Source organism: Molothrus aeneus, chromosome Z (genome assembly GCF_037042795.1).
Source record: "Molothrus aeneus isolate 106 chromosome Z, BPBGC_Maene_1.0, whole genome shotgun sequence".
NCBI lineage: Eukaryota > Metazoa > Chordata > Aves > Passeriformes > Icteridae > Molothrus > Molothrus aeneus.
In genome coordinates this window covers 20,717,543-20,738,654 of record NC_089680.1, presented here as the reverse complement: position 1 = coordinate 20,738,654, position 21,112 = coordinate 20,717,543, and the positions used below count along the sequence as shown (strand labels likewise).

The following is a 21,112-nucleotide window of genomic DNA, read 5'->3' as shown; positions in this document are numbered from 1 at the left end:
AAGCAGTTTTTCTATTTTTAAATGTTTGTTTGGGGCTTTTTTGATGGCTCACAGCAGCTTTCTGGGTACTGTTGATATGGAGAAGGGACTTCAAAGCAGAATACTTAATACCAATAATATTTTTGTTTTACTCCTAAATTACAGATATATTTTCCTATTTCTACATTCTATGTATATTTTCATACCTACTATGAGTGAGAGTAGTGGTAGAAGACCATAAAAAATCCTACTGTCATTCACTCAAGTAGTACTGAAAAATGAGAAATCTCTTATTTTTTCTGAGCCTTCATAGAGCACGGTCATTTTAACCTGTGAAAAATGGATACACATTTTTTTTTGGCAGTGCTTTCTGTCCACTTTTCTTAGGAACAAAGAGTTATGTAGGACACAGACATTCAGACAGAAACAGATCTCAATTGTTATACATTTTCCAAAACTGGGAGATTAAAATAAACTTAATTTTGCTTTAACACCATGTGTGGCTTTCTCTTTAGGGTGGTGGTTTAGTTTCTATTTGTTTTGCTATTCTATTGTTTTGCTATTTTACACTTTGATAAAGTTTTACTTCAGCTGACTTTTTTATTTTCTTTCGTACTTTGTGTACTTTGTGCATGTCATTGCTTAGTAACTCACAGTAGCTGTACTCCTTAAAAGGAACAGATTCAGGGAAACCTTCTTACTGGCCCAAACTAGTTTGACAGGTTCAATGACCCCAAATACTGGTGCAGTGAAAAAATATCCCAGGTTCAACCACCTTCCAAGTGCACGCTATTTAACATATTCTTACCCTTCAACAGAAATACTTGGGTTAAAGGATATGAATTAAATTCTAGCACTTAGAATGTGAATAATGAATTGTATAAAAATCACAAGGCAGTCTAATTCTCAAAGGCAAAACTTGTCCTTGTAGTAGGAATACTTTGAAAACAACCAGCAGCAGCTTAAGCTTCTTTCTACCAGAGGTCTGAGACCTATCATGGCCAGATTTTGCTCATCTAATTCATGGTAGGTTAATCTCATCTGGCAATGTGAAGTTATCTACTATCCTAATGCTCCAAACAAACAAGAAATTATGAGAGCAAAATAAAACTGCTGGTGTACCTTATCTCTCCTGAGAGAAGTAAAAAATACATTATGGATGACCAAATGAGGAAGCATTTTTCATATAATCATTCTTGTGAGAGGATAAGTCCAGGACCTCTCAGAAATCCTAAATGTTTGGTCACATAGGATAATTTTCCCAAGTAAATCCACATGTGCATGCTGATGTTAGTATTTACTAATGTTTTGTTTTGTAAAATTTATGGTGTTGGGGAATAAAGCAGTTTATTGCACAATAATTATAAGTCTGCAATCCTGAGGTATAAGGAAAGAGTTCCATCATTTTATGGTTAAAACCACTAATTAAGATTAATGTTGCATAAATGGTTCTGTATCTGCAGAGTTTAAACCCACCATCTCCTGTTAGAGTGATGCCCTAGCAGCAGTCTTCTATGAGATTTAAGTATTTTATAATGTTTGTAAAAATATATTAGTAATGGCAGGTTCAGAGGAGCTTAGAAACATATTGGATTAAATATTGTCTGGGGAATAATACATGTTTTTTCCGCTGGCAAATATAATGAAGTTTTACGTTTTTATATTTCTTTTCAGTAGTCTAAACTTCACCAAAAATAATTGCATTAGCTCCCACAAAAGTCTGTTTGGCTGGACTGGTTTTACTCCGTAAACTCCACTGACTGTACAAAAAAAGCAGGAAAGCAATTCCACAGGATCGCATCACAAACATGACAGAGCTGGAACAGGAAGCTTGAGTATAATCACTGTTATTCTGTTTATCATAAAGCACTCAGTAAACATTCAAGCAAATATTTTTGAAAATTTATCAGGGTGTTTACTTATGCTCATTGTTGGCAGTGTTTAGTTAAACTACATCTCATTGTAGCACAACAGCACCATGGTTCCACTCTTCTGGGGTTTCTCTTGGAGTTCTTGATTTATTAAAATTTTACATTAAATGAAAAAATATTTTTGGCTGCAGGCTATCTGGGCCAGTTTTAATTTCTACTCAATATTTTTCACAATTATCCTTAGTGAGAAATGGATTAGAAAGTATTCAATCATACTTACTTGACAGCACCTTGCTGTATTCCCTTCAGACATATACCAGACATAGGCATATGGAATGCCTGCTTCCTAATTTCTTCATATTTATATTTTACCATTTAGGTAAAACCAAGAAGGACCTATAGCATTGCTAATATTATTCCAATGTACTTAAAATATCTGTCTTTTTGGTGCTACCTCGTCCTTTGGTATTTAAACTTCCCTTTAACTGTGGTACTCCCTACCCTTGAATTCTGATTATTTATGACTAGATTTTTTTTTCTGTGTTGTACTGCCTTTCACTTCCCTTTGCTACTGAGTAAAAATGATACAGCAGTATCTGTCTTATTACTGAATCTTCATTATTAATCTAGTAACTGTCTTAAAAGTTGTGGTTTTTCTTTGCAAAACTCTGTGCTTTTTTATTCTATACATCACTTAAAATTTTCCCAAGCTATTGTAAACTGACTTCTTCAAAGTATCAGGTACATAAATTACTTCCAGGAACTCTCCTTTCTCTCCAGTAATAAATACCAGGTATTGGCATTATTCAGTCTGAAGAGGAGGCTCAGGGGAGACCTTGTGGCTCTCTACAACTGCCTGCCAGAAGGCTGTGGTGCAGTAGGGTCAGTCTCCCACGTAATAAGCAACAGGACTAGAGGAAATGCTCTCAAGTTGTGCCGTGGGAGATTTAGACTGAGTATTAGGAAAGCTTCTTCACTGTGAGGGTTGTCAGGCACTGGAACAGTCTGCCCCATAAAGTGGCTGAGTCACCATCCCTGGAGAAATTTAAAAGCTGAGTAGATCTGGCAGTTAGGGAGACATGGGCTAGTGGTCAACATGGCAGCTGCACTCACTGGTTGGACTTGGTGATCTAAAGGGTTTTCCCAACCTAAATGATCCTGATTCTAAATTGTATGAACTTTCTGAAGAGATACATACATAAATACACACACACACAAGCATGCATACATACGTACACAGGTACATGGATAGGTGGTTGATACTGTCTACTGTGTGCAAGTATGAATAAGTGACCCCAGCTTATTGCAAGGACAGGGACAATTCCCATCCAGGGAAATAAAGGACGGATGAGAGGATGCCAATAGTGAGAGGATGACCCCAGAACCTGCAGCAGCTCTGCCAAGCCCTGCTATCACCTTGTGTCACAGGGCAGTACCTGCAGCCAGACGGACGCCGCGGATGTTTCAGTGGAGACAGCAGCGCATGGATGGCGGCAGCTCCCCAGAGGCGGGAGTCGCTTTGCCGAGCAGCGGGGTGTGTGTGCCTGCGGGGGACACGAGCTGCGTGTGAATTGTTGGTGATGCTGCGGGACCCCCGGCAGGGAAGTGCGGAGGCAGCTCGGGGCTGTGGTGGTCCCGCCTGGCCCAGCCGGGGATGGGGGCTGCTGGTGCTGTGCGAGGGGCGAGAGGCAGGTGCCGTGCGGGCGGCAGCGGAGTAGCGCGGGCTGAGAGGGCGGTCGGGGTGCAGAGCCCGGCTCCGGTGCCAGCGTCCCCGGGACCCCCTCCCACAGCCGCCGGTGTCTCCGGCCAGCCGCGCTCCCCGCGGGCGGCACCGCACGGGCAGCTCTGGCTTTTCTCCTAAAACTGGCACCAGCCCCAGCCAGGAAGCTTCTGGCCCACTTTCTCTTGGCTCCCGTTCCCCTGGGGAGAGGGCAAGGAGGCAGAGTCAGGAGAGGCCCGTGGCTCTCACAAGGTACTTCTGGTCTCTTGACCACAGCATGCATAATTTCCCCATTATCATTGTAGTTTGTGAAACCGAGTCCTCTTCAGCCAGCAGCAAAACCATAGCTATATTTTGATGTAAAATATCAAGAAAGTCAGGCTCTTGTAGAAAACACTTTTAAAATAAACTTGTTTAATTTAACACAAAAAAAAATCAAACAAAATACAACTTGTAGTTTTCATTAACAACTATGAAATTACAATGGTTTTACAATAACTTCTTGAAAATTCTTTACATAGGTAAGCATTATCTGTAAGACTGTGGCACTCTCAGTCATCACAAAATGCCTGGATATGCTTGCTATGCCAATAGAAATGTGCACATACAAATAGAAAAATGTACTTAAAAGCATTTGTACTTGTCTGTGATGAAAGAAGTAAAATTGTGCGGCCTGCCATTGGCTTAGTGTTGCATTCTTTATGTCATTTATATATGCCATTTTCCAAATGTCACAGCTCCCGAATTTACTGCTAGGTAGTATATGCACAGATATATTCTCAACTTGTGTTTTATTTAATGACAGCCTTGAAGTCTTGGCAAATCACCTCAGACTTTACAATTTTTATTTTCAAAGGAACTTTTATTAAGTGGTATGACATATGCCACACTGCTATTTTCCCAGTGTATTTTTGGTTAAAGTGTAATAGTTTTCTGCCATAAGAAAGTCCCCTCCTGTACCAGTAACTTTGGTCTGTGGAATTCTTCACATTCCAGTGTCTTGCCTGTTCTCACCATAGATCTTAGTAGATGGTTGATGGCCACCTGTCATTACGTATTACTTCTCCTGCCACTTGAGAAAGGCATCTTCTTAGGGAACAGCACCCACATATTTCATACCACATATCAAATCCTGCCTGACATTGCAGGCTTGATGTAGTTACAGGCTCAACATCAACAGCCAGTGGTCATATTTGCAAACCTGGGCACTCAGAGGCTCAAACAACATGGCTGAAAACTGTTGTCAGGAATGTGTGTTTGTGATAAGCCTTCCCAGCTCCTTTGGGAGGTTTTGTTTGTTAGGGTTGGTTTTTGTGGTTGGGTGTGGTGGTTTTGCTTTTTTTGTTGTTGCTGTTTAGTTGGTTTTTTATGTATAAAAATGATAGGGAGAAGGAAGAAAATGGGTATCTCTGTTGTAGAGAAATTTTGTTCCACAAAAGCAGCAGCATATCTACTCTTCCTTTGAACACAGGAACATCTGACACCATGACTTTCTGCTATGACTTCCATTCTTTAGGGCCCTGGGTTCACAAGTGACCCAGCAGGCCAAGGTGATCGCTGTGCACTGAATAGCAATTTCCATGTACCCATAAGCATTTTAAATAATGCTTGTCAGCCTAAATGAGGGAAATACACACTTTCTTTTAATGCTACACCCTCTATGACTTACAGACCGTCAATTACCAAGTTAATGTTTGGAAATATCAGATAATCAGCTGTAAAAGAAGCCTCTTCTGAGAAGCAGATTTCTTTTCCATATATATATATGAGTGGAATAGAAGTTTTAATCAAAAGACCTCCAGGCAGACAAGGGAAACTATTTTCTCCTAAACTGAGTTGGTCACAGAATTATTAAAAGCAAAGACTAAGTCAGTATGAATAGAGTGCAGAAAATGAATCTGCAGCAGCTAAATTTGTCTGCCCTTTCATTAATTTCCTGTGGTTAGGACCTGTCTTTTTGCCTGCTGTGCAACAGAAGGCTAAATAAAGGTCATACTTGTGGCTCTCCAAGACAGCAAATCAAATATTGAATGACCAAGAGTTCAGGAAAGGTGTTAAGCTGTTTTTGTAGCCTAGGGTAAGACAACAATTGTCCCTATTTCCATTAAAAAAACTGAAGAGTTGTTAATTAAGAACTCTTCAGTTAGAATTAAAATGATTGTTCTAGGATACTGAAGCCATAATATTTTCTACTGAGAGGACAAACAAAATAATTAAGTTATGTGTATTTTGCAGATCAACTGGCAAAATAATTTCATCTACATGACTGGGGACATAAGGTTTGCCTTCCATGCCTCGCAGTGTTTCACTATCCCCCTCTGCTGCAATTCGGAAGTATCTGTTTAAACATCCCGAAATGTATGTATTGTGAGTGTGAGTGTGTATTTCTAACTCCAGAACATCAGAGTAAGGGAGAAAGAGCTTTTAACCTACTTTGCTTTGAACTTCAAAATGTTTAAAGATGTCTCCTAGAGAGATGCTAATAAAGTATCTCAAATGCTTTTCTATTAAGCTTGAACAAGTGAACAGTCAACTAAACAACTCACAAATTATTTCTCAGTTTACATAAACTTTTCTCTGCTTAGGAAATTTGTCGTGCTCATTTACATTGTACACTATCATCTAGATTAAGCCCTGTATTTACCTTCTAGCTATGTAATGCTTTGCCCTTCTGGTTTTTAATTGAGGACTATGTTTTGCTATCTAGAGTGGAATTGCTTTTGTTTCATATTAGCAGAAATAAAATCAGCATGTATAAGTGTGAATATGTATCAAAAGAGAATTATTTAATCCATAACCACAGAAATCTTTCACTTGTAGCACCAGTTCTATAACTTCTTACAAGGTATTCCAACAATTTCTAGACCATTAAATAATACTGAAAATCAGTTAAGCTGTTTTTACATGTATGAGTCATAATATTATTTGAACTCTTCCAACATCTTGTAAAGAATCTGAATAATATGATTATGTATATAAGGACAACTGATTTCTTTTTACTACCACCACAGCTTGTTGCAATTCAAGAGGAATAGCTCCATCAGCTAAATTATAGTAATGTAATTTATTTGTACATTAAAAGATTATTATGCAAGGGAAGTATCAAATTTGACTACATTTATATCTAGCTTTTTGCCTCTCAATTACACTCAGGTTGGTTAACTTCAGCAAAGTGAGATGAAACAGTGAAGTTCTAAAGCACTTGAATAAAAAACTTTGATAATAATAGTAAATCAGTTAATTTCTTGAGCTAAAATAAATCAGGTCTTATCAGCAACTGTGAGTGTTCTTCTAAAAACATGAGAAAAGTAGTCACCAAGATACTAATAAAAACATTACTTGGCTTTTCCAAAAGCATTTGAAATAAACCAAGTATTCTGCAGCATGTGACAACAGATTAATTAACCTCTAGTATACAATAATCACACTTGTGTGCACAAGTAATTGACAATTGTTAAGAGACTCCAGATACTTCATTGTGAGATAAATGGAATTTTATTTTTAGGGAGAGAGTGATTCCTCTTCATAATAAATGTATAAAAGTGCAATATCTTAAATATTTACTGCATGCATGCAAGTATCTTTTTTGTTGTTGTTGCTAGCATCATATAAAGTAATCTTATGCAATAGTCTCTGCAAGAATACATTTGAACTTATTGTCGAATTAATGCATCTCTTCAGTTGAGTGCCAGCCTGATTATTGCATTAACCGCCTCATACAGGACTGCAGGAAAAAAGGCAAATTTTCAGCAACATCTTAGCAAACAGCTCTCTACTGACAATGCAAAATGACATACTAAAATGGCAACATTTGGGCCATGTTTGCCTACTACATTGTTCAAATGATTGTACTCCAACTATGGTTTTACAGTTTTCTGAAATGCATGTCCAAAAGGCTAATTGTATCTTCCTCTGATTACAGGAACCTTCTGAAGCTGTTCTTATTCACAATTTGTCTTTAATGCAGCCAGTATGATCAACTCTGCAATGACTTCCAGAATTGAATCTGGTATGTCAAGAAACCTTCTCTTTGTGGCAAACAAGATAAAGGGAAGATATCAAAAAATAATCAAGACAAAATGGTGGGAGGAAGAAGATTAAGCAGAAAGTGTGTTCCTCTTCAGCTGTACTACACATCAGCAGTTGTTGAATTTTACCAGACCAATTTACATTTAATTCACAAGGATCAGAAAGTATTCCAGAGTGCACATACATAAAGCAATACTGTATTTTCTTTAGATGGCAATTAATGAGAGTGGAAGAGGAAGCAATTAATGAGTGTGATATTAAATAAATGTGAATGGAGAAAGAAGTGCCTTGGACAAAACACAGTAAACCTTGAATATCGTGCCCAGCAACACAGCATTTTAAATAAGATAGAAAACATCATCTTTTTAGAGCTTACTGAAAAAAAACAAGTTTTGGTTTGTTTGGGGTTTTTTTGTTTTGTTTTGCTATGTGTTGAGGTTTTTTTGGTGCTATGAATAAAAGTCCAATTTTTGTATTTTTCTATCCTTAACACTAAGTTTGATTTCTTGGCATCAGTCATCAGTCTGACTACAGTTTCATTTAGTCTATGTACACAGAAACTTGTGATTCCTAAAGGGGAACAAGAGTTTTCCTTGTTTTGCAGTTTCCTTTTTTTTTTTTTAGAATAAGTATGCAATCAAGGCCTTTAAAAATGAAAAGTGCAACACTTCCAAGCCAGAATAGCTAATAGTGCATAAAATAAAGGGTTTAGAAACTACAGTACTAGGATGAGGTTTTCAGGGAGGAATGTGTTACTCCCTTTTTTCCTCATTTCTAAGCCTTTGGGCCACACAATTCTACCCCTTCCACTTGGTCAGCTTAGCACTTCTTGGAACCACTGGTCAGCCAAACTGGCTGAAAGCCCTGAAAATTAGACTAATAAAGCAGCCAAGCAAGAAGAGCAAAAATAAATTGGTTGTTTTTCCACCCAGTTCATTGACAAAGCAGCAGGGCTGACATAAGGGAGAGAAAGCTCTGAGCGGAAGAAAACCAGGATCAGAGGTCTTGGAGGGTAGCTCCTTTTAACAGTAATGAGCTGTGAGAGGGGTCTGGTGCCTTCGTATCAGATACTGATATCAGATGTGCTCCTGAGGAACTGAGAATTGTGCATTTTGTGGCATTTTTAAAATATTCTGGAACTCCTATATGTTTGGGACAGTATCCTACAAAGTGCTTGGTAATTGGGTGAGATGATCATAGCATCTGATGTAAGATTTTAATCACAAGTCTGCACAACTTATCACACAGATACAGCTTCTACATCTATTTCACATATCTAAAGGTCACAATGACACTGTAGTTTGTTGGTATTATCTTCACTGAGACACAGACATAAAATTAATCCTTTCCTAGTGACTGATCCTTCTCCCATACATTCTGCAACTGGAAAGAAAAATGAGGAACCATTCACTCTTATCTTTGCTTAGGCAAACAGTTTGCACTCTGTTTGAGGTAAGGATTCTTACCCCAACTGCTTTGTTCACTTAATAGAGAACCAACTAATTTTTGCAACTTGCCTGAAATACTATTTCTTCAGTAATGACGATCTCAGATCCACTGATTGTTGACCAGGTATGAGTCAAACTCCTGAAAAGTAGCACAGAGGTCTCTTTCTGTTACGGCTGTCATGACATAGGTGAACAAAAAGATCTAAGAAACACTAACTACTCTTGCAGTAGTACTGCAATCATCCAAAATGCCTTAAGAAAATTTCCTGTCTGCAAAGTATGAATTTTCTTTTCCTGAGACATAGGTTTTATTTCTTTTCTCCCATGCTTCTGAGTTTCCATTGTACAAAAGCCAAAAAAACTCCAAAACTTTTATAATACTGTCAAATTACCTTCTCTGCTGTAACAAACCCTAAATGTTTTGAACATCTGGCTGTAACAAAGATACTCTGGAAATTGTAATATTTAGACAATGATGATGGAACATGTATAATTAAAAAGTAATTTTGGAGTAATACATGTCTCCAGCATTTACCAAATAAGAATCATTTTGGGAGAACAATAAGTCCAAATATTCCAGAAAAACTAAATTTCAAGGAATGAAGATGCTATAGTATGAAGATATGGCAAAAAATACTGTATTTTTAACCATCAACATTTTTGAGGGGCAGAAACTGTACAATATTAGTTTTTTTAAAAAAAACTTTTTCCATCCCTCAAGCAACACACAATACATGCACTTATGTGACACTTTAAGAACAGCAAATATTATTTTAAATACTTAAGTTTAAAAATGCCTCTGACATCCCTTCCTTAAAAGAACAAAAATATTAATAACTGGTCAAATAAGGATTTCCTGCAGCATGGTAAATGAGGAAACCAGTTTAAACTGTATTTTGAGAGCAAAAAAACTTCAAATAATTTACATAAAACTTAATGTATCTTTTGACACTGTTTTCAAAATCTCTCTTCCTTTCTTACCTGCAGTATGACTACTGTGAAAAAGCTCAAGATAAACCTAGAGTAAAATTCTTTTATCATCCTAATTGTGACCCCAATGTATTGACTAGATAGAAAAAATTCTTGTATGACTGACAGAACTCAAAATGCTACAGATAACCAGAAGGCAAAACAGAGGAAATATCAGTAGCTCCACTTCTCAAACTAAAGCTATTGTTTTGCAAGACTTCTACTAAACTAACAAGCTGGTAAGGCTTTAGTTGTTTAATGTCTATTAAATTCTAGAACTTATGGTTTATGTCAAAAGAGGGACCGCATTTGTAAAAGTGTCAATTTCTAAAATACCATGGTTAATTAAATACCAGGACATTTAAGTTTTCTAAATTACTTATGTCAGTCTCTCCAAAACATAGCTACTTTACTAATCTCTTAACTAGAGGTAGGTCATGTGTAGGCCTTGTTAATATGCTGTGAACACTTCATTAGTTCACTAATGTAATAGTCTGCAGGATAACTATGCACAGATCTCCAAGAATAGCAGCACATGTAATAAATTAAATGTCTAAATTTTATTTTTTTTCATGTGGATTAACATGTACTTGTTTTCGCCTAATATTTCATTCTTTTGGGAAGAATGTTTAACAAGGAAAGGGTCATGAGGTTGAGTAATCTGAAAGTCTTCTGCACCTTACAACTCAAGGCTGGGAGTCTAGCAAAATCTATATGCAGCCCTTTTCCCCCATATAGAGTTTTTGCAAATCATGCAGTCAATTCTGACTGTTATCCAGCATTAAAAGTCTCTTCTCCATTTTCAAACTTTAAAAAGTGATTCACAATCATGTGGCAGTATGATTAAAAAGTACAGTCCATACACCTTGACAATCAAAAGAGACTGAATTATAAAAAGTAAACTGCCCTTATAGCTGCATTATCCTACATCTGTAAGGACAGCGACAGTTAATTTGTGAAAAAGGCAAGTTCCAGGTTTCTGTAAAACACATACTACAGCTTTCTTGTGCTAGTGAACATTAGAATACACAGGTTCCCAAGACATTTTCCTTCCCTCCTCCCCATTTATAACATTCAAAGAAAACATATCATTTTGGCAAAGTTAAAAGGGTTTCTGTCTTGATGTTTTTGCCTTCAGCTTCATGTTAGAGGCACAAACTTCTGGACTTAAGCACTATAAGGCATAGTAGTAACCACCAATTAAAACAACAGCAACACCACCACCACCACCACAATGGAATATACTACAAGTGGGAACAGCTGTGTTATTTAAAAAGAAAATGTTTTGTAAAGTGTCATACTGCAATGCTGTGTTAGGTGATTCATGTAAAGCTTGCCTCAGCATGCCGAATATTTTTTTTTCCCAGAACATGCTCAAATTATCTAAACATTGCCACAGGTTCAACTTACCTAAAAAATACCAGAAAATAGCCCAGTGGCACACACTCTTGAAAACTTCTGCAATCACAATATAACTATAAAGCATGAGTAAACTTTTGTTTCGTTTTTATACAAAAGGAACCACATTTCCTTCTCCCCCACCCAATATCCCGTAAGAAAAAAAAAACAAACAAATTTAAAAACCCCAAACGTTTGTTAGACACCACTGTCTAGGCTTTTTGTTTGGTTGTGTTTGTATTTTTTTTTCTTTTGTCTTTTTTTTTCTTTTCCCCTCTTTTTTTTTTTTTTGCCCCTTCCTTTTTTGGCCACAGTTCCATTTATAGCACTGAATTCAGTGTGGGCAATGTATTCCCAGGTTAAAAAAAGGGATATTATCAACACTGGAACTGTGAAAACAGAAGCTGCATGTTGCAGCATGTTGCATTTACAGCATGATCAGGACCAATTTTGTTAAGCTGTATGTAAGAAAGAATCACTGTTCTGATCCCCTATTCAGAATGTCAGTGTCACTTTTTATAATCTACATCTACCTGCTTTAGCTTCATTAAATAAAACACTTTAACTCCTTAAAATCATTAACAATAGTGACTTTTTGGTTGTTGTTTTTATACCTAAGGTTTCCACAGTTTCTGAAAGACTGATCTGATGTTTTGCATTTTATGATGGTATTTGTAGGGCAACAGCATATATGCATTAGTACTTATGGTACAATGGTTTGAAATATCTCTGAATTTACTTTTCCAATACAACTATCAGGAAAGTGAAAATAACCTAATGCGAATCAGTCAAATAAAACCCGAAATTTCTAGTTAAAGTTTATGTTCCAATATGAGATATAATAGCATAAGTTCTTGTAATCGATTGTTTTCTACGGCTGTATAAAGCCCTGACAAGATTTGAGCATTGTTTTGAATGTGAATCATCTCTGTCTTGGTGTCTCCAATTTACTTCTACTCAGGAATGTGCAAATGATTTTATACAGCACGATTCTAGTACCGCTCTGTACTATAGTATTTTGTTTTGCAAATAAAAACAACAACGAATCCCTAGTCAGAAATAAACTGACAAAATTTACATTCTTCTCTCTTAAAAAAGTAAATAAAATAACATTATTTAAAATGTGAATTAGCTGTAAGACATACAATACAATTACATAGATACATATCAATACAGCACATTCAATTTGCCAAAAATTAATGATTACAAAGCCAATATGGATGCTGCCATATATATATATATATATATATGTATGTACAATGATTATAGCATTCATAATTGCACTATACCTACAACCAGTTTTAAATTACAAGGTGATTTAAGAGGGAGCAAAAAATACTAACTGTTCTTATTATCGTTCTTTTGAATTTGGGAGGGTTAAGGATGAAAAATATCTCATTAGTATTTATTGTTAACTTTGGTAATCAACTAATAAACCATTCTTTTTTCCACCTCCCATCTGCTGCTATGTGGCAGCCATTTTTGTGTTAAGTGCACTCTAGTGCCAGCTGGCATCACAGATAATCAATCCAATTACATGTCTGAACTCTATACAGAATTTTCTTGCTAGCAATCACGCACCTGGTCAAAAATCTTCAACCTAAGCTGCGGAATAAAGGCTCATCAATATGTGCTGCACTTTTGTTTGTTAAAAATTGCACATTTAAATTTCAAGAATGATTTTGTCACTGCTTCATTTACATTTATAAATCTCTTCTAAAGAACATTGAGAAAGGCTATTTTGCATGAAAGCCTATCAAATGCCTATGAATCAATTAACAATCAACCTTATCAGAAAAGATTCCTGAATGTGATCTCTCATCAATAACTTCTTGTAATATAACTGAAGGTGCCTTGACATTATTACAGAAAACAATCTCATGTCATAACTTACAAAATGAGAGCTCTAAATTGTCTTTAAATTACTAGACTACATGCGGGTGCACAGTACACCTTATAGAATATTCACTTACATGTTGGTTTTGGCATTAAAAAATGGTACACTTTCTAAAAAAGGGAACACATGAGCTGAAACTGTGTGTGTTAATCATTTGGCAGTTGATTCAATCAGGTCAGTTCCCAACCCATCCATTTGGCATTTCAATCAGTATCTTATGTTTCAAGCGCATTGGTTTTATAAAAAGCCAGATTTGGCAACATGAATTTTGTACAATAAAAATAATTTTTTTACTGTGGAAAACAAACACTTAAAAAAGCTCTAACATAAGAGAAAACACCCCACACAACTGAGAAAAACAGCTACTGAGGAAAATGTAGTGTCTACGACTTTTCTATTTGGCATTTGTGAATAAAAGAAGAGAGAAAAAAATGGCACATGGCAATCAAAAAGAGGTTCTAACATATTCCATGTACATCCCAGATTGTGTCTTAATTACTTCATAACTGTCTTCTGTGCACCTTTCTTAACTGTAAAACTATGGTTACATTTATTATCCTTAGACAACTGTAATTATGTTTTGCAATCCAAATATTCTAGTCTCAGAAGTGAAGACAGAATGAAGACACCCATGTAAAGAATTTAAAAACCACAGTATCAATACTTTTTGATCCTTCAAAGTACATACTGTAAAATTTAAGTCATACTGATGACTTAAACAGTGATGATAATGTTTTCCTGACCGAATCATTCAACAGAAAATATTTCACCCAGGAATGCAACTGGGGGAAAAAAAAGGCCATTGTACCTTTTAAAAGATAAGGGGAGTAGGAAAGGAGGGGAAGGGAAAGGGTTAGGCAAAGAGGAAACCAGCTTGATTTTGCTTCAATAGCAAAAAATTGCTATCCTTTGTAAATGTACGACTGAGAATTTGAAACACATTGAGTCACATGGTTTTACCTAAAAAATGAGGAAATGTGCTGTGAATGTACTTCAGCATCTTTTGTTTTTCCTCCATATACTTTAAATAAAATCATAATATTAACTACAAACTCTGTGGACATTCACAGAGTCCAGGCCGGCAATAAATTAGTATTATGCAAATTGTTTTCACAGATTATAATACAGTCCCTCTTGTATATCTTCAATCATGGAAAGTTGGTTTTGGAGGATGCCCCAGGTACAGTTAGACCAGGTTGTACTCCTTCAGGTTTAACTGTAGGATTGTGTCCTTGACAGCAGCAAAGACGAAGCGGATGTTCTCTGTGTCTGTAGCACATGTGAAGTGAGAGTAGATAATTTTGTCACTGTCTGGATTCAGGTCTACGAACATCTTCAGGATGAACTCTCGTGCTGCCTGTGCATCCCGCTGTGGTCCTGTAAGAGAAATTCAGTTTTCTTAAAGTCAACTTTGTATTTCCACTTCTTTAAAAGAAAATAAGGAAGGCTTAGTCTGTGATCCCCACCTAAAAGAAGATGGGGAACCTTTTACTAATCAATATTATCATATACTGGCTGCATTCCTTGTGGTAGGAACTATTAAAAATAAAGATGGAAAGAAATTTTAGATGTTCACCAAGTCAGAGCTGGTCTTTCACTGCTGACTATCTTCTTTCTTTACCAAGATAAATCACCTGTTTTAGAACAGGTGATTTATAAATGCATAGAATGAAAATTTAAAAAAAATAGCTAAATAATTAAATCTTTTAAAAAGTTAGTAGAAATGGTGAATGTTCAGTCTAAACCTACTGTATGTAAATTATACTTCAGTTATTTTGGCACTGCAAGTTTACTAGTTCTATATGGATTTTAGTAGGAAGCATAGAGAAATCATATCCTGAACTGGGTCTGACATTGTCATCAATAGAACTTAATTTACTTTAAGTGATAATAAAATACACAGCTGCTCTCCAGCTGAAACTGTTGCCTGTAAACGGCTCATGTTCAAACCAATTTAAAGTATCTAGTATTTTAGTTGGTATCTAAATTATGTATGCTAATGATCCTATCATATCTAAATTAAAGTTGTAACTCTCAGAAGGACAGAGTCAATCTAACCAAACTACATTTTCAGCCTAAAAGATCTCAGAAGGTAAAGTAATTACTTCCAGCCTGCAACAGTGAGGATTCATTCATTTTCACAGCCAAAAGAGCAGTGCAGAAGCAAGAACTTAAGCCACATGCTGGTGAATCCTGTTCCATTATTCTAGTGTTGCCACCAAGTCATTGTTCCCTTGCTCTTGTGTTTCTGAAATGTGGGTTTCTACAGAACACAGATTTTCTGTGCTGTTTCCTCCTATTCTCTTTATTAGTTCTGTTGTTACACAGCAATACAAATACCAGCATCCAGCTGTTATTTGTAGCTCTGTCCTTCAGTAATCACAAAATCAATAGTTTGGTGCCCAGCACATGTCCACACATGTCACCAACTGGATAACAGACCTTATTTTAATACTTCAAGCTTAAAATTTGTAACACTTCCAATTTGTGCAACTAAAATTTAGGAAGGGAATGTATGAAAGAGAAAGCACATACTTTCTGGTGTGCTGCAAATCTATGTGGAGGAAGAGTAAGCTTTGGCAGTAAACGGTTGTATGCATGTGAACAGGTGTACAAATATGCACATACATACATAGATGACACATTTTCTGAGATTTAGGAATATAAACAGATAAGTTTTCTGAGGCAGGACAGAGGACACTGGACAGTTGGGCCATGTCCAACACTTCTACAGCTTCTTAAACACAACTGGCTCTAGCCTTTAGCTTGGACACCAGACTCTATTACAGACAAAGAACAGCAATATTAAGTCTCACAATAGCACATATATATGTGAGTATTTATGAAGAAAATTCTTGGACTTCCAAAGACAATGATTTCATCAAAATAAATCATGTAGTTTTCTAGACAGTTTCTAACAGAATTTTGTTAAACAGTTTCACAGTAGCTACACACACTGTTTTCTCAAGATCTATTGGCCTATTCAGAGATATACCCAAATTTGCGCACCTCTACTCTTACGTTATTTAAACTTTAAGCTGATTTCAAGCACAGAGAGGTATGTGTATGACCTCAGGAACTTAAAAAAATTGAGTGAGTTAATGTCACATTTAGATGGCAAAGTGGTTCTGGTCTAAGAAACCTAGAAAAGAACTATCATATGAGTTAGTAGCTTTCTTGCCCACTGCTCTCCCTAATCAGCAGTTTTCAATGACTGGCTCTATATGATACCATGAAGATCTATGTAACAAGTGCTACATCAGTATTTTTCTCTTATTTTCCTACCAACTACATCCTCTTTTTGTGTTTGCCCTCTCTCCCTCTCCCAGCCTGTGAGTCAGTTGTCAAGTACTAGCATACAAAGTGTGTCTTCATATGACACACTGCCCTAGGAGCATGGCTTGGCCTCCCTTTCAAAGCTCTTACTAATGCACTGTGCAGCAGAACTCCTTAATTTAATCTGTCCAATTTGCCACCCTGGCCAGCAGTTCTCATCTCTCATCTCTAGTTCTCATCTCTACTTTTTCCCTTCTGAAGATGAGAGAAGCAGTCCAGCTAAAAATACCTATTTCTGAAACCTTCCTCAGATCTCCCACTTTCCACATCCCAAATACACTGGGATAGAAGAGGGGACCACCTCTGCAAGCCACAGACTCCATCCTGCCATAAGCAGTAATCACATCAAATTGTAACTTTGTCTCTGGAGTTAGGTCCTGCAAGATCTACAGAATTAGGAAACAAAACATACTCAAAGACTTGCAGGTCTTCACTCCCACATCCTTGATAGTCCATAAAGGTTTTTTTTCCCCTCATCAATGACAAAGGAGAAGAGAAACAAAGTTTCTACAAACTGTTTGAATTCTTTTTTTTTTTTTTTCCCTGGAAAAGCATTTTACACAGGCTTTGTCAACATTTGAGAGGAGGTAACAGAGCAGACTGTAGGGTCTACTCACCTTTGGGATGTTGTCTAGGAAACCTCTTACACAAAGTAAATTCAAAAGAACAAGGATATTTCTATTCAACTGCCAGGTCTCTTCTGTATATTACTATGAAACTAAATTTACACTGACTCATAAATAATATTATCTGATCCTGCAGGCTTTTTCTGTTCTCTTCCTCTTTAACAGAAAACAAGAAGTACATTTTCCCCATTATTACTTTCCATATTTGAACATGAGAGTTTTAATCTTCTTCTCAGCTTCCCAATCAGCTATTCCTTCCTGGTGGGACAAAATCAATTCTCTCTTTAAAAAAAAAGGAACATTTAGTTCTTTAGACCTCTTATTATATGAGTTTGATTTTTCTCTGTTACCAAGGCCTCCTCCACTCAGTTACCTCAAAATACATAGCTTTTCCCCTCATAAGAACTTCCTGAAAGTACAGCTTTAATAGAAACACTTATACAGCCCACAATTTTTTTTATGGACAAACACATTAACTCCATATAATCAATGTAAAATTAAAGCACAATTTTAAAAGGTACAATAAAAGGATGGAAGGGGTGGTTGCTTGTTTCTCTGAATGTTACAGAGAGCTTATAACACTTCCCCTTCAGTATTCAATCTTATATAAAAGCAAACCTCAAAACTATAAAAAACTATATGTACAATTAAGGAATATGTTTCTATTTCTTTTTAACTCTTGTATTTCAGTTTAAACTCTCACCCTAACTTTGGAAAAATGACAAAAAGTGGTTCACTACTAATATGACAATATCATCTAAAAGTCAACAATTTCCCAATAGAGGTTCTGCCATCCTACCCACAAGTCATTACAGTACAAATCAAAATCTTAGCAGCCTAAAAATTCCATAAAATTTCAATCACTTTTTACAATTTTTTAGTATTTTTTAAAGGAATATACCAAAGTATCTCTCTGTCTAGTATTTGGTCAAGCTAGCACAATTTACCAGTACTACAGTGTAAACACAGCATGTCATTATACTTACCGTCATACTCTGGAAAATAATCAACTAGATGGGAGTACATAATTTTCTCCTCTAGTAGATCTTTTTTATTTAAGAACAGAATAACTGAAGAGTTCTGGAACCATGGATATGTGATAATTGTCCTAAAGAGTGCTTTGCTTTCTTCCATTCGATTCTGGAATAAAAAAGAGAGCAGAATTTTGGTGGTCATGAGATTATTTTTTTTTCAAAATAAATTCATGCATTTTCACTCCATTTGGCAAAAGAATCCATTTCTTGTTTTGCACTTTCCTACAATATATAAGATCCAATTAATTAAATTAAAAGTAATGAGCAAACAGTAAATTAAACCTTCAGGCATCTTCCTTTGCAAATTCAGCTAGTTAGGCCATAAGTATTCTTTAAAACACTATTCACAAACTTGAAAGTAGTAACAGGAACATTTGCTAAACCTGAATATGCACAGTTACAATCAGCCAACACACTGGTGGTTATTGAAATACAAGTCATTCATGGTAGAGACATATATAACAACACAAGACAACCAATTCAAGGTTTAAGAACATTATTTATTTTACTTGCCTTTCCCAAATTTTGAATACAGAGTTCAGCAATCCTTAGAGATCAGCTTAAAATAATTGCAAGTAAATTTAAAACCTGAGAATATATTTTGTCAACATCAAAGGTTTATGACATTGAATTTTAAAAAGTCGTAAATTATTACCTTTGTTTCTAGCATTGTTGCCAGATGAAGAATTATTTGCACCTGGACTTAATACAATGCTTATTGTTCAGAACCCACTAGCCTGTGGAAGAACACAATGCTTATTCTGTAGGAAGAAAAACTAGAAAGCAACCAGCCAGCCCAGTTATGTTAACTTTTATCAGTTCACCAGGCAGTCAGGTATGACTTTGGGGTTGCTGACCAGCAGGTACCACCAAAGAGAATCACAGGACAAAAGAATCACAGAATCACAGAAATTCTAGGTTGGAAGAGACCTTTAAGATCATCGAGTCCAACCCATGTTCTAATACCTCAACTAGATCATGGCACCAAGTGCCACATCCAGTCTTTTTTTAAACTCTTCGAGGGATGGTGACTCCACGACCTCCCTGGGTAGATGATTCCAGTATTTGACTACTCTTTCTGTAAAATACTTCCTCCTTATTTCTAGCTTGCATCTCCCTTGGCGCAGCTTGAGACTGTGTCCTCTTGTTCTGTCGGTTGTTGCCCGGAGAAAGAGACCGACCCCCAGCTCACCACAGCTACCCTTCAGGAAGTTGAAGAGGGTGATAAGGTCACCCCTGAGTCTCCTTTTCTCCAGGCTGAACAACCCCAGCTCCCTCAGTCGCTCTTCATATGGCTTGTGTTCAAAGCCCCTCACCAGCCTCGTTGCTCTCCTTTGGACACGCTCAAGCATCTCAACGTCCCTCCTAAAGTGAGGGGCCCAGAATTGGACGCAATATTCAAGGTGTGGCCTCACCAGTGCTGAGTACAGGGGAAGAATGACCTCCCTGCTCCTGCTGGCCACACCGTTCATGATACTGGCCAGGATGCCATTGGCCTTCTTGGCCACCTGGGCACACTGCTGGCTCATGTTCAGCCGATTGTCAACCAGCACCCCCAGGTCCCTTTCCTCCTGAGCACTGTCCAGCCACACTGTCCCCAGCTTATATCGTTGCAGGGGGTTATTGTGGCCAAAGTGCAGGACTCGGCACTTGGACTTATTGAACTTCATCCCATTGGATTCTGCCCATCCCTCCAACCGTTCCAAGTCCCTCTGCAAAGCCCTACGTCCTTCTAACAGATCCACACACGCTCCCAGCTTAGTGTCATCTGCAAATTTGCTAATAAAGGACTCTAAACCCTCATCCATGTCATCAATAAAAACATTAAACAGAACTGGCCCCAGCACAGAACCCTGAGGAACACCACTGGTGACTGGCTGCCAGCTGGATGCAGCACCATTCACCAACACTCTCTGGGCCCGGCCATGCAGCCAGTTCCTGACCCAGCACAGAGCACTCCTGTCCAAGCCACGGGCTGCCAGCTTGTCCAGGAGCACGCTGTGGGAGACAGCGTCAAAGGCCCTGCCGAAGTCCAAGCAAACAACATCTACAGCCTTACCTGCATCGACTAGGCGGGTTACCAGGTCATAAAAGGTGACCAAGAATGCAAGTACAGAGGGAAGGGACCACATGTCAAGGATTTTGGGGAAATTATGATCATATGTATGTTTATTCTGGGAAAATTAATGTATGTATGTAAAATACAGTATATAAAGAAAAAAAGTCCTGTACTCAGCACATACAGTATTTGGAAGAGCCATCCCCTTGTGCATCTGGCCAAATAAAGAATGCCTGCTTCTTAATGCTGCATTGGGGCTACATTAATTTTTACTGATTTTTGGTAACAATGCCATTGGATTAGCCTTTAACTCTTTAGATGCTCCTGAAACCACTTTGCATTATAGCTGAAATACCAGAAAAGCCTATAGTTATTTCTATTTGTAAAACTTTTGTCATTGTAAAATAATGTTACAATTAGATTAGTTCCTAACTGTTAGGCTGACTTGATGTGGTTAATACAGAGCCAGAGAAAATAAGGTTTGTAAGACAGGAACTAACTTACTCCTTTTAGTATTATTAAAATTTAAAGCTGCAGCCCCCTGAAAAAGTTGTTTCACCACCAAATGGGCCTCCAGAGGATGACAAAAACATGAATCCTGCAGATTCTGCTGTTGCTGAGCCATACAACAATCCGTCAGATAACTCAGAAAGTTTTGCCGTAACTGTGTATTTACTTCCATCAATTTGCATTTTAGAGAGGCCAACATAAACATGAATGGGAACTTGAAAAACCCAAACTAAACA

The 21,112-nt window shown here is 37.1% G+C and overlaps 1 protein-coding gene across 1 annotated transcript in view; it reads right to left on the bottom strand.

Annotated features, from left to right (window-relative positions):
- Positions 1–3,964: 3,964 nt before the first annotated feature.
- Positions 3,965–21,112, bottom strand: part of LOC136569309 (guanine nucleotide-binding protein G(q) subunit alpha) — a 118,283-nt gene continuing 101,135 nt past the window's right edge. Inside the window, exons 6-7 of the mRNA XM_066569693.1 lie at positions 18,260–18,413; positions 3,965–14,688 (exon numbers count right to left, since the gene is read on the bottom strand). Of these exons, the coding sequence (XP_066425790.1) occupies positions 14,498–14,688; positions 18,260–18,413 (345 nt within the window). The 3' untranslated portion in view covers positions 3,965–14,497. The remainder of the gene's footprint in view (positions 14,689–18,259; positions 18,414–21,112) is intronic.